Source organism: Sabethes cyaneus, chromosome 2 (genome assembly GCF_943734655.1).
Source record: "Sabethes cyaneus chromosome 2, idSabCyanKW18_F2, whole genome shotgun sequence".
NCBI lineage: Eukaryota > Metazoa > Arthropoda > Insecta > Diptera > Culicidae > Sabethes > Sabethes cyaneus.
Genome location: NC_071354.1, coordinates 68,043,835 through 68,057,261, shown reverse-complemented (window position 1 = coordinate 68,057,261; position 13,427 = coordinate 68,043,835). Strand labels below are relative to the sequence as shown.

At 37.0% G+C, this 13,427-nt stretch overlaps 1 protein-coding gene across 1 annotated transcript in view; it reads right to left on the bottom strand.

Moving 5' to 3' along the window:
* Window positions 1–3,879: 3,879 nt before the first annotated feature.
* Window positions 3,880–13,427, bottom strand: part of LOC128738233 (ras-related protein Rap-2a) — a 305,617-nt gene continuing 296,069 nt past the window's right edge. Inside the window, exon 5 of the mRNA XM_053833222.1 lies at window positions 3,880–5,519. Coding sequence (XP_053689197.1) covers window positions 5,362–5,519 — 158 coding nt within the window. The 3' untranslated portion in view covers window positions 3,880–5,361. The remainder of the gene's footprint in view (window positions 5,520–13,427) is intronic.

The following is a 13,427-nucleotide window of genomic DNA, read 5'->3' as shown; positions in this document are numbered from 1 at the left end:
CCCAACAGATCGCAAATTGTTTACTGCGAGACGATTAAACCTAGGCGAATTTGATATCTGTGTTGGAAAAATGTGCTACCGCTGTAGTGTTCGGTTATAATATGACTCTGTATGAATACGTATGCTTGCCGTTTCATTAGAAGTGTAGTGAAAAGATGTGCTGTTGATAAAATAAGATTGAATTGGTAAAATCCCTTCAACGTGGGTAACCATGGGTAATAAAAACAATCTTTAATTTCTGTAAGCTAGCAGGAAAGCAATAGTTTCTGTTCTTGATTTTGTTAAATTGTTTCCACGTAACGTTTACAATGCTACTACTTTGATAAATGTTACATACAACGCATGTAGCATGCTGCATATAGCATGATACATGATGAATCGATGCTACCATCACTACAAAGAGATTTACATTTACGTAGTCCTGCGTCACCCACATATGCGGTCGTGTCTTGTACACAACCCCTCTGATTTTTTTTTCAAAGAACGTCAAAACCACCTTGAATGTCGAAAATATGATGCAGCAAGGCAGAACAATCACCTGGATGCCTCTCTTGAAAAAGTTTTGGGTGACGACACTAACCAGCTTAGCAATTTAATCAAATTCTTAAAAGAAACTAACCTACACAAGGAAATTTAAAAATTTAAAAATTATTTATAAGCTCTAATTAGTAAGCTATATTTTTTTTTCTCTCGCATCGACCTGAATGACCAAAAGGTTAAAGGGTCGTAAATAAAAATAAACAAACAAACAACCTGTTCTTCTACTAGCACTAGGCCATAGGCTAAAAAAATAGATGCCATCGCTTAATAGGCTGAAAATACCCTTCCGTACCCTACCCCGTTTTTATACTTCAGTTTAGAATATATTTTCATAGTATATCGATATAACCGGTTGAAGAGGAGAGGTAGCAGGTAGGTGCGTCCTTTTCTTCAACGGTTTAGTTTCAGGACACCAATTTTGTCTAGATTTAATGTTCAAATGATAAGATCTGTCGAAGTGTAGGGATAATTGAAAGGATAGTTTTACACTCTTACAAACTTGTCTATTGCTAGTCCCCTTGTCCATTTGATGTATTCTGAGACTCTTCTCGCCCCCGGGATCTACCGGCCTCCTTCATATAATCGTCCAATTCTTTGTCCAGCTCTTCTTTGGTTATCGCCCGCGCAAAATTGTTGGAATTTGACTGCTGTGCTTGACTGCGGTAGGCCTAGGGCCAAGTCGATCAAATACGCTTACATTTCTACGGTCTTGCGGACGATTTTCGAAGTTGCCATCATCCATTCGATTATTGTTGCATCTAGGGACATGCGATCCTGCGTTGCGCCCTAACCGGGACTGAATTGAACGACGGAAATCCGCGTCGTTAGCGTTCTCAGCCACTCGACGTAGATCACTATGTGCCGATCGACCATTCCGGTTCAGACGTTGTCGACCGGAGCGTATGTTATTATGACTTCGGTCCAACTGATGAAGTCGCTGGTTCTCCGAATTGACTCGATTGCCGTTAGACTTGCGGGATTGTCTTTCCCTGGACATGGTTGTAAAGCGGTCGCTCGAAGAAACAACAGTCGATTCCATGCTTTCCAAAATTGTTTTGATGGAGAAAATGTTGACTTTACTGGTTACGTTCTATCACAAACTGGTTAGGGTAAATCTGGTAAACGCTTTAAATACGCTTATCGTTCAACCAGCTCCGTATACCCAGCAACTAAATATTGATCACTCATGTAATGTTACAAAAGACCTAGGTACCCCTATTACCTAGATTACTGAAATCTCACTTATAACAAATCTTCGCAATTCATCCGTTCTGTCAACTTGCGAAACGTGATCCCGAACTATCTACTCCAAAAAAAATTACCTGTCTACCTGAAGAAACGTTCATTGAATAAAATTAAAATTATTTTTTATTTTCTAAATAAGGTTGAGGTTCTAAATAAATCCCCCCATATTTTTTATAAAACCTGGTAAAATGCTTTGTGATAGCCAGAGCTTTCAGTTGATACTAAGAATTTAAATAGAATTTTTTGTAAAACCAAATCAATGCGAATAGGCTGTCAAAAAGTTAATAAACAATAACGTGCAGTCTAAATTGTCAACTATGCTAATAAGCAGCTGATTTACTGCTTATGTTATGGGAGGGAAATTGATCTCATGGAGACCCAGATAGAGAACACGTTTTGTACAAATTTAATAACTCATCTTTGTAAAGTTAAACATTATGTCTTTATTTTATATTTTCAAATGTACATACGGATTTGAAGTTCAGTAAAACTCAAGTCTTACCGCTAAAACAACTAAAGTTAGTAACTTACATTTGAAGTCTAGAATAATTCTTAAACAATTTTGATTAAATCTTTAAATTGAATTCAGCCAAGCAGCCTGACTCCTATAATCGTCTAGTTCCTCATCCAGTTCTTGCTTTGTTTTATAATTTGCACGCCGTTCGAATTTTAACAAAATTGTTTATCTCCAGGACTTCAATTTGGTTCAGGTTTACCTTTACTGGTAATGAATAATTCCTGTCCTATTGGAAAGCAATTCACTTCGGTCACTTATTTTAGAATAGAAGGTAACGAAACCCCAGTGAATAACATTGTTATACCGGGCCTGGGAAGCAAAATAAATTCTTCCATGTGATTGGCTGATTCGTTCATTTTTGACAAAGCCTACTATTCATGCTTTTATCAATAGTGATTTTACTAATTATTTTCATATTTGCTATGTTAATCAATTTTTAGAAAAATTTCTGATCGTTTGATGCAAATATCTGTAAAATCCATTGAAAAATAGCTGAGTTATAAGCGTGCAAATCATAACCACTTTTCGTTACATGCTCATTTCTCGAACTTCTAAAGTGCACCCCAATATAGAAAACAAAAACTTAGTTCTACGTTAAAAAAATGACAGAGTCTTTCCGTCCAACATATTTTTCTTTTTGATTAAAGCTAGACCAATGTGATGTCCTGAAAGTAAACAATTTCGTTAAAATGTAAAACATCCCTTTTCTTCAACCAATTTTATCGTTTAAGCTATGAAACTAGACCATTTTGATGTGCTGAAAGTGAACCGTTTTAGAAAAGTGAGCGAGCAGCCTTTACTTTTGCCTGATTTCATCCATTACAAGAATTTATTCTATACAGATATCGTGCACGAAAACAGGGTTTACGGAATATTCGTGCATGTGACGTGGCGTAGCTATTCTCAAAACGGAGAATTAGCGACTGTCTTATCCGAAAACAGCTTTTGGGTGTTTAAATTGCTGTAAAAATTTGTATTTCTTTTAGTTGGGAGCCCCTCTCTTAGAGAGGGGAGGGGTCTCTAACCATCATAAGAACTTTCCCCACCCCGAAAAACTCTTGCATACTAATTTTCACGCCGATCGGTTCAGTAGTTTCCGATTCTATAAGTAACATACAGACAAACAGAAAGACAGACAAAAATTCATTTTTATATATAAAATTTCTTCCAGGAATTCAGGAATTCCACTCAAAAATAAGACAAAGTTACGTTGAAATGTACTCCAGCTTATTGGTATGAATTGCTTAACTAATAAAAACCATACCTTTTTACATTCTGAATTAATCATATCCACAGCCCATAGTGTAGAAAGAGCTTTCTCAGTTTCCACGAAAGCTTGTGCCTGCTGACAACCAGAGCTCCACGACGAGCTGCGACGACAGCAGCGCCATATTCTGCCAGCCGTCAAACCAGCAGGCACCGCTGACGGTGCGGTGTCCATCTGAAAGCTTCTTCGTATAGTCGTCCGTCGAGCTTTTCTTCTGCTGTGATGATGGGGCGCTTGAGTTTTCAGCCCACTTCGGTTTCGTTTCACAATCCAATGATAACGCGCGTTTGGTTTCAGTTTATTTTCGGTGTTTCACTTTTTTTTTATTAATTACACATTGTATCATCTGTTGATATTTCACTATTGGAATTTTCCGTTTTTTCTGTTTACTTCTTCTGATGGTTTTTTTTTGCCTTACTATGCGTGAGTGTTTTCAATGTCTGCTGCAGTTTTGTGTATACAAAAATGTAATGATAAAAATAGGTTGTTTTTTCCTTGCATTCTTATTACACCTATATGTATGTTGTATATGCCATTTTTTTCATTCATATTTTTCAAGATGACTTCATCTTGGTCAGTATAATTTTTACTCAATGGTTGGTTTCTTGCATTCATATGCATTTAATCACTCGGTTTTTCTCGTTTATCAGTTTGCAATGATTTTTTTCCTTCTTCAAATCTCATCGTATAGTTTAAGAGGAAAGTTAAAGATTTTTTTTACAAAACAAAGATGCTTAAGTTGATGTTGCTAAACAAGAAAAGAAAATAAGTTTGGCAGATATGATTTCTTTTTTTTTTCATCAGACAATAATCAATTAATCTGATAGCGTCTGAAACGTTGTAGAATGAAACCGGAAAGGGAGTTAAAGTACCTAGATTATCTAAACTTATACAACATTTGTAGGCTTGCTGTTTGTCACCGTTTTTTTTCTGTGACTCAGTTTAGGAAACTGAGCCACATTGATCAAACCAATCAGTTTACGAAACAGAACATGCGTCAACCAGGCCTTTCTTTCAATCTTTACCTGAAAGAAATTGTTTCTGACTAATGGAAAAACAGGCTTTTCCTTCTACATCTTTGCTAAAAATATACCCTAAACAGTTTAGTTTCCTTACCATTAAATCGTTCGTTTTACATACACAAACTTGCGGCTCGACTCTGACTTCTTTATCATTCATACTTCTTTCTTTAATGAATTTTTATTAATGTTTACACTCATCCTGTGTCTTGCCAGCTTCCTAAATCGTTCAGTTTCCCACTTGTTTCCCTATGATACACCCTTAAAAATTGTCGTCCACGCGCTCGCCCCTACTCCTATAGCCCTGTTTGCTTCCTCTAGCGCTGCACAGTTTAAATCCTATCTCGAAAAAATTGTTTCTCATTCGGTGTGTAAAGTTTAATTTACCATTAATTATTATCATTACATTTAATATGTATATAAGTTTCAATTTTTAGTTTTTTTTGTTTCGAAGCTTTTCTCACTTCGGCTTGGGCATTTCAAATTACAATTAAGTTTTCGTTCTAATCCAGTTTCCTGGCGAGCTCTGGCTTCGAAATGTGTTCCTTTCCAACGACAAAAACACCTACAAAATTCGCGGCTACCAGCGCGATTGGATAGCGACCTTTAAGTTGTCGCCATTTTTTTTTCTCGTGTGTTGCTTTTTCTTTTGCTTGGTTTTCTGTTTTCTTTTTTTTTTTTTGTTGCTCCGTTTGCAATTATATTAATTTCAATTATCATAGTATTAAATTACGATTACGAGGGGGGTTAAAATTACGCTTTTAATGCCACTTCTATAATAATGTACAACAACAGTAACTCTTCTTCTGGCGCTTCTCGGAGGTCATGTTCATTTCTCGGACAACGGTAGCAAACACTTCGTTCACGTTGATCCTGTCCTTGGCGGAGGCTTCGATGAACGGGCAGTCCCACAGTTCGGCGAGGGCGCTTCCTGGAAATAGTGTGAAGAAAAGAGGACAATCGTTAGTGGTGCACATAATGATCGACGTGTGATGGTTTCAGACAAAAGCAAACAAATCGTTTTAAATATAAATTTGATTGATTGATTGATAAAAGTGTGCAAAACAGAATGTGAAAGGTTTATTTTGGTACAAAAAGCTACTTTCAAACGGAAGTAATTGGTTCAGAGTGCACCCATATGTGTAAAAGCTTAATGTCTGTCTATGCAAAAAGCCATCCATAAAAGCCATCGTCCCGATTTGCATCCGAGTACCTTCATCCAGCTTCTTGAATTTACACAAGATTCGATTCTGCCGAGCGGAAGGAGGAAACGCAAACGCAATAAGCCAATACAGCCAATTGCAATCCGCTTCCTATTTTCCTATTTACAATTTTACCGATTTGCAGTCTTGGAACGGCTTTTACCATTCGATTCCCACCACCTCTCACCACTTGCACCCGCATTCCTCGCTCATTGCCCTCTTCCTGCCAAGGCAACTATTTTATAAGTAAATTCCGTTCCCTTTCAAACCTCACCCTCACCCTGTCGGAGGCCCTTTGCCGGTGCCGTTTCTGAGAAATTTCCAATCGACATCAGTAGCAGCTGTTTATTGGCTTCGTCCTACATTTTGTAACCTGCAATCTTCCTACAGGACGTACACAGTCTGGAGCGCTCTAGTGCCTGGATCAAATCCGATTTTGACACTTTTTAAGGGAAAAATATGCAACATTAGTCGCTTTTTGCACTTCATTCAATCACGAGAATACTACATGAAATTGAGTTGCAATCACAAATTTTACCTTCAATGTTCGAAAGCCATCTATGCCACTTTCGGAAGAATACTGTAGGTATAGTTTTCCAAACTACTAACGAAAAGATGCTTCGATTTTTGCTTCGTCGACTGTGCAGCAGGAATCCTTTGCTTCCTTTGTAGCAAATTGATTCCCACCAGCAGAGTAGCGCAACGAATCGGGGGGCCAACTTACTACTTTACAACCATCCGAGATCCGATACTGTTGCTCTCACACAAACACAGGCTAAGAGACCTTCTGAAATCGGTTCCGGAATAAATTGGCGCCTGGGGGAAAAATGGCAAAAGCTATTTTCGCAGTTCACCGCAGTTCGCCACCGACCGTCCGTGGTGGATAGGAAGAAAATGGTGGAAAATTTACATCTTGCTACGGATTTGAATCTTTTCTTTTCAGTTGTAAAATCATGTGCCGGAGAAAAAAAAAGCAGCGAAATGAAATAAAACAATACGGTACCTCTGCTGTGCTCTGGTGTGCCAAACGGAATAAAATAACAGAAGCCTTCGGCTGGTGAATTTGTTCCATTTGTGGTCGTATAGCTACTTGCCTTCCGAACGAACGTCTTCAGTTTTATTTTTGATTTACGTAAACTTGCCAGATACAGCTTTTTGCACAACAAAAACAAATTTTGTGTATTTCAACAAAATTATAGAATCATGTTTGATATTCCCAGCCTGCAACGTCAGGCAAGTGTATTTGTCAATCCAAATGTTCGTTACTTGATGCTGCTTAATAAACCTAGCACTTCGACTCCTTCGTCCGATACTTGCAACGCTAATAGTGGACAACCCGTTCTTGCGAATATTCCAGTTAGCATATCAGTCTTACATCCCAACTTGGCCCGTTTGGAATGCACTCCTTCAGTGTACTATAAGAACGTTAGGGGGTTGCGAACTAAAAATTGCTCTCATGCTGCGCTCATTACTATTCAGTTGTGACTACCTACTTGTCTTTACGGAAACGCGGATTCAGGGTTGATAACCGCTAGCGTGCCCAGATATAAATAAAAGGCACTCAACCTTTCAGAAGAATGTTTTGACCTGGCAAATCGAGTAATCATGGGATGGCGAGTCAATAAGGATTTATCACAAAAAAACGGCCGATTAGGCTAGAAACTGCGCACTTTAGGGTGCAATTTGATTTAAAATCAAAGTTAAAATTGTACTAAAAATTAGATTTGGAACTGGACTAGAATTATAGTTGAAATTGGACATAAAATCGAACTTGACATAGAGCATTAAATTATTGTAGGCTTTATGCTTTATTTCAAATTGAACTGGAAATTGCACTGAATTTGGACTTAAAATTAACCGCCCAGTTAGCTTCGAGGTACGATGCTGGTCTAACAAGCCAGTCGTCGTATGTTCGAATCTCGGCTAGGCGGTCCTGCTAAATAGAGTCAGTAGGATTGTTGCACTAGCCCCGTAGCTGTCCGGTACTCTACCAGCCAGCTACTGTGAAGACTGTCGATAAAGAAGAGTCAAGTCTTAAAAGACATTTAAGTCCAAGACTTTGATTTTTTTGGACTTCAAATATGAATTTGAATTCAATTGTAACTGTTAATATTTGGCAGGGCAGTCTTCGGAGAAATTCATCAGGACTGAATTTTGATGTTTTCCCGACGTTTCGACGCTTTGTTGGTGTCTTTTTCAAGGGATAATATCATTTAGTGTTTTTAAGAGTGTAAATATTACGGTCATGAAGGGTAGTAGGGGTTTTTTCTAATTCCCGTCGTAATAAGTAATGCCATTCTAATTTTCAGCATTCGTTGGATGGATTTAATGAATACTCCAAAAGTTCTTGTGCTGATTTGACACAACACACTTACCGTCCGATCCGTGAACTTTGAAATCACTGAAAAGCGACAATTAAAGCATATTATTGAAATTGCGCAACTGACTTTATTTCTAAAATTCGTCGTACTGTTTTAAAATACGTCCATCAAAATTTTTCATCGTCCGAACTAAAAATCACAACAATGTTTACGAAGTTAACGCGCATGTATTTGTGTAGGACGGCATGACAAACGTTATTCTGCAAAATTTCTGCAGGTCAGGCAAGTTTTCCTGGCTGTAGAATAACGACAATGCCTTGCGTAAGTTATTTTCATTTATAAATGACGGAAATTAAAGCGATTAGTCGACATTTTCTTCTTCGTCGCACAAAAAAACGTAGGAAATTTGGCTGGTAGGACTTCTTTAATGATAAAAAGCATTCAAATAGATCTCAGCTCACTTTGATTGATCGCGTATGATAGACAACAAACTAAAATATTGGGGAATAACTAGTTTTGCATTGTGTGTCATAAAAATGCTGATATTTTTAATAATTAGTGTTGGATAAGACGGGAATAGGCAATTACGACGAAGCAGCAACATACTCTAGTTGAAATTGGACTTGAAATCGGACTTGACACAGGGCATTAGACTAATGTATGCTCGAAACTTTATTTTAAATTAAACTTGAAATTGGATTCCAATTTGGACTTAAATTTTTAGAAATTTGGATTGGAAATTTTAATTGGAAATAGACATGAAATCGAACTTAAAAGAGGATTTGAATTTTTTATTTGAAATTGGACTTGAAATTGGATTTGAATTAGACTTGAAATTAAAGATTAAATTGGATTTGAAGTTATGCTCGAAATTGAACTTAAAATTTGAACTGAAATTGAACGTAACAACTGTATTAAATTGGATTTGAGATTAGACTTGGAGTTACGTTTGGAATTAGACTTGAAATTGGAATTCAAATTCCAATAGAAACTGGACTTGAGATCGGAGTTTAAATTTATCTTAAAATTGAAATTGCATTAGATTTAAAATTGGGCTTGAAATTGGACAGCAATTTAACTTCAAACTGAACTTGAACTTTGTCATGGATACGCAATTAGACACAAAGTTTTACTTGAAATTAGGATTGACATATTTCGCCTTACTCTCTCACAAGTTTTATCTCTGTTTTTTCTCTTTTCTGTGTTTTTTTTCTCTTTTCTAATCCTTTTTTTCTACTTTTTGGTCTGTTTTTTCTTTTTTTCCGTTCCGGTTTGTTCGTTTTTGCTCTCACTCATCTTCTTTTTCTTTCCTTTTCCGTTTTCCTCTTTTTCTTTCGTTTTGCTTTTTTCTGTCCCGTGTTGTTCTGTGTCATTTTTCCGTTTTTCTTCGTTTCCTGCCCGTTTGTTCTTATTTTCAGGCCTATTTTTCCTTTAGTTTTTTAATTTTCTTTGCCGTTTTTGTCTTATCTCTTCACTTTTTTCCGTTCCTAGTTTTCGTACTCTCCTTCTTCCTTTTTTGAATTCATCTGATCGGTTTTTCCTCTTTCAGATGCCCCATTTTCTTCTATTCTGTCACATTTATTATGTTTTAGGCTCCCTCTTTCTGTTTGCTCTCAGGTTTTCCTTCTAACCCTTTGTTTATCTCCAGTTTTTTCCACTTTCTTGTCTCTCCAGTTTTATCTTCTTTTCTGCTCTAATTTGTTTCTTTTTCGGTTTTTCATTTTTTCTTTTTCTGTTCATTTTTCCCATCTCATTCCCGTTTCCATTTAGTCCCATCGCACTCCTTTTTCATTCCGTTTGACTCTTTTCCCGTTTTCCTCGTATCCCCAATCGGTATTCTTTTCTCTTTCTTACTGTTCTTCTTTTGTGTCATGATTTTTTCTTTTTCTGTCCCGTTTTCGCTCAATATGTCTAGTTTTTCCTCCTTGTCTCCCTCGTTTTTCCTTTTTTCGGCCCGCTATCCGTCCTCTTTCTTGTCTTTTGCGGTCCCGTGTTTCGCACTTTTAGTCTTGATTTGCCCTTTGTTTTACTCTTTACTTTTGTTTTTCTTTCTTCTATTTTCAGGCCCGAATTCCTTAATTCCTTTTCTTTTTTTGTTTTCGTCTGTTCAGTTCTACCTCTTATTATGTGAAGTGTTTTTTCCATTTGCCTCTTTTTCTGTTCTCGTTTCTCAATTTTCCTGTTTCGGTATTTTATCTATTTCTTTTCCTCATTTTCTATACCGTTTTTGACGTAGAACTACGTCTTTGTTTACTATACTGGGACTGGGTAGCACTTTGTGAAAACGAAAATAGAAGTGTAACGTTTGAATGAAAGATTTCAAATGGTTATAACTACTAAACTACACCACAATAAATCAAAGATTCGGTCGCAGTGGTCCAAGGTCCCCAACAAGGAAAAAAAAAACTACTAAACTACTGAACGAAAGTAAACAATTTATATGTCATTGGATAGATAAAATGACCAACAATGTTATAGAGGTGGTACGAGCAGGGATGCTACATATAATTCTGTGTTTTTTGTTAGAAAAATCTGACTATCTGTATGGCGAGGAAAAATATCTGTGTAAAAATCTGTCCATTGCAAAACAATGAGAGTGAAAGAAATAGAGAGTCATTTTTGTTGACTATTTCCGTCTCTTTCACTCTCATGTAAAAGCTCAAAAATCTGTTTAATCTGTGTAATTTGGCGAAAATCTGTATTCTATGCGACAGATTCTATACAGGCGATTTCAACCAAATTTGGCAAGGGGGGTTTTTGAAGGCCTGAATTTATTTTATGATGGTTTGAGACCCCTCACCCCTGTAGTAGGAGGTTAAGGACTCTCAAGCAAATAAAATAGAAATTTTTGCGTTTGTGCCAGATATTTGGCACGTCATATTTGCGATGAATGTCCTTTTTACTTTAATGTTATTTGTAACCAATGGCCCTTTTAAAGGCCACAAGCGAGTTAAAGTTAGATCGTTGAAACATGTCAAGTTATGCATAATCATATTTAATACAATAATCTGTGGGTTGATCATTCATTACTATTTCAACCTTTATGATGCACAGACGTGATTTTTAAAAGAAATCTCTGTGCCACAGTTGTTGCGTTGTGTTTATAAACCCCCGTCCACGTATTTTCATACCCACCGTTACATTGAATGAAGAATTGAATCTGAATATTCTCTTTTAAACATTCACTTAAACAATGTCAGTCGCAGATTCTTATAAACATACATATGCCAGAAATGCAGTTTACATTAGTCATTGATCTAATAATATGATATAGTCGTACGTCACCCTTTCGTACAACCCTTAGGGCTGTATAACTGGATGTTTGTTGTTTATTATTCCGTTTTTTTCTCTTTTGTCCAATTTGGCGTCGTTTCCCCTCTCGTTTTCCGTCTTCACTCTCATTTTTCTTCTTTTCTCTACCATTCGCCTTTTTTTCTGTCTAGTCTGCTATTATTTTGCCTCGTTTTTCTTATTTGTCGCCCTTCTATTCCATTTTTCTTCTCTTTTTACATCCCGTTTTCCCTTTCTTTTCGGTTCGTGACGTTGCCGTTCTAGTTTAAACCAGCCGTGGTGGACTTCAGAGCTTCGAAACTTGTGTAACAACCGTCGGAACCAATGATTCTCAACTAAAAATGAATCTGACAGAGTTAAACTTTGTGAACGTGTGATAGAGTACAAAGCCGATAGTGTGATAGTGTCACCATTTACATTTTCGATTGACATTTTGTTAATACAAAATTAAGCGACCTCCAAGTTTCTATGAGTAATGTTATCGACGGAAAAGGTATTATATACATCTATTCCTAAAAACTGTTAATAAAAATATAAACCACTGGCGAGTTAAGATTATATCAAAAATTAAGATTTTCCAAAATGTGTCCAATGATATAAAATAAAAACTGAATTTTAACATTATTTATCAACGGAGCATTTGAAGCAGACGATAGCAGCCTAGACAAATATGAACCACAGACCTACCATTTGCTGGACGATTTATGCCCTTTGGAATATATTTTTTTGCTTGTAATATTTTACAAACTATTTCGTCTGTGAGTTAAGCACAACTTAATTTTTACACATAATGTGACATGATGATTCAATATATTTTTTTAATATTGAAAAAATAGATATAACTGGACTGCAATTGAAATGGCTCATTTATTTCAATGATCAAAGACATAAACAGGAATAAACATATATTTAGAAAAACCGAATGACAACGAACGAACAAGGAAAAAAACAAAACCAACAATCCCACATGAGCGCTAACCAAGGCCGTTCCGAATTTCTGTGTATTACATTTTCTTCTTTCATTCAACAACAACAAACCCTAGTGGCACCCCCGCATTTATTCACTCATCATCATATTGAGCACACACAGGCTAGGCTGCACTGCATCGACTTCAGCTGGTTGTCCGGTTTTCTATTATTCTCATCTCAAGCCGAGAGGGACATAAACGAAACGAAGCGCCGACTGTCTAGCAACAAAATTGGGATTAATTCACTTAGTAGGCGGATTTGAAACAAATGTGTTGATAGTAGCTCGGGGCAGACAAGGCATGAAGGGGAAGAGAGCAGAAAATTAGATAAAGAAGGTCATCGGAATAACGCTTATTAAGTTAGTATAACATTCCTCCTTACGCAAGTTGGGGGATCCACGGATCGAACCAAGCTAAATTTAAAAATTATAATCACAAAAGTTAATTAAATCCTTGACCTCATTACAAAGGTCGAGACAAAAAATACAAGGTTGATCTAGAATATTTAAAAAATAAATTGAATTTTCAGGTGCCATATTGACCATAATAGTCTATAGATACTAGCGAACCTGGCGGTAGCGAGTCACTTTTTCCACGAAAACACACGAACGCATACGAATGCACACGAAAGCATGTGAAAGCTGCTATGCGATTGGCAGCGAGCGTTCTGCTTATATTGCTGTTATTCGCTTCTATGCGAAAACCTTCCCAAAGAAAAATAAAACCAAAAAGACTGTTTTACCAGTTTTGATCGCCGAATCGTTCGGACTTCCACTTCTGTTCTGTGATAATATGTCAAACAGAGTTGGCCTAGCTGCTCAACATCTTTTTGTAGACAGCACAATCGCTTTTCTTCAACCGAAAAAGATAAAACTCGAAAAGAATCTAAATTTGGCAACGTTCCAACCGATCGGATGAGGCCGTGTTCTATTTCCACTAGTCCACTCACCACCACCGCCGGGTGTCGGGTTGGGTGGAGTGTCGGAACTGCCACCGCAACTGCGAGGGGTGCAGCGTGTTGCCGAATGTTACGTTTTCACATCATTTGTCACCCATG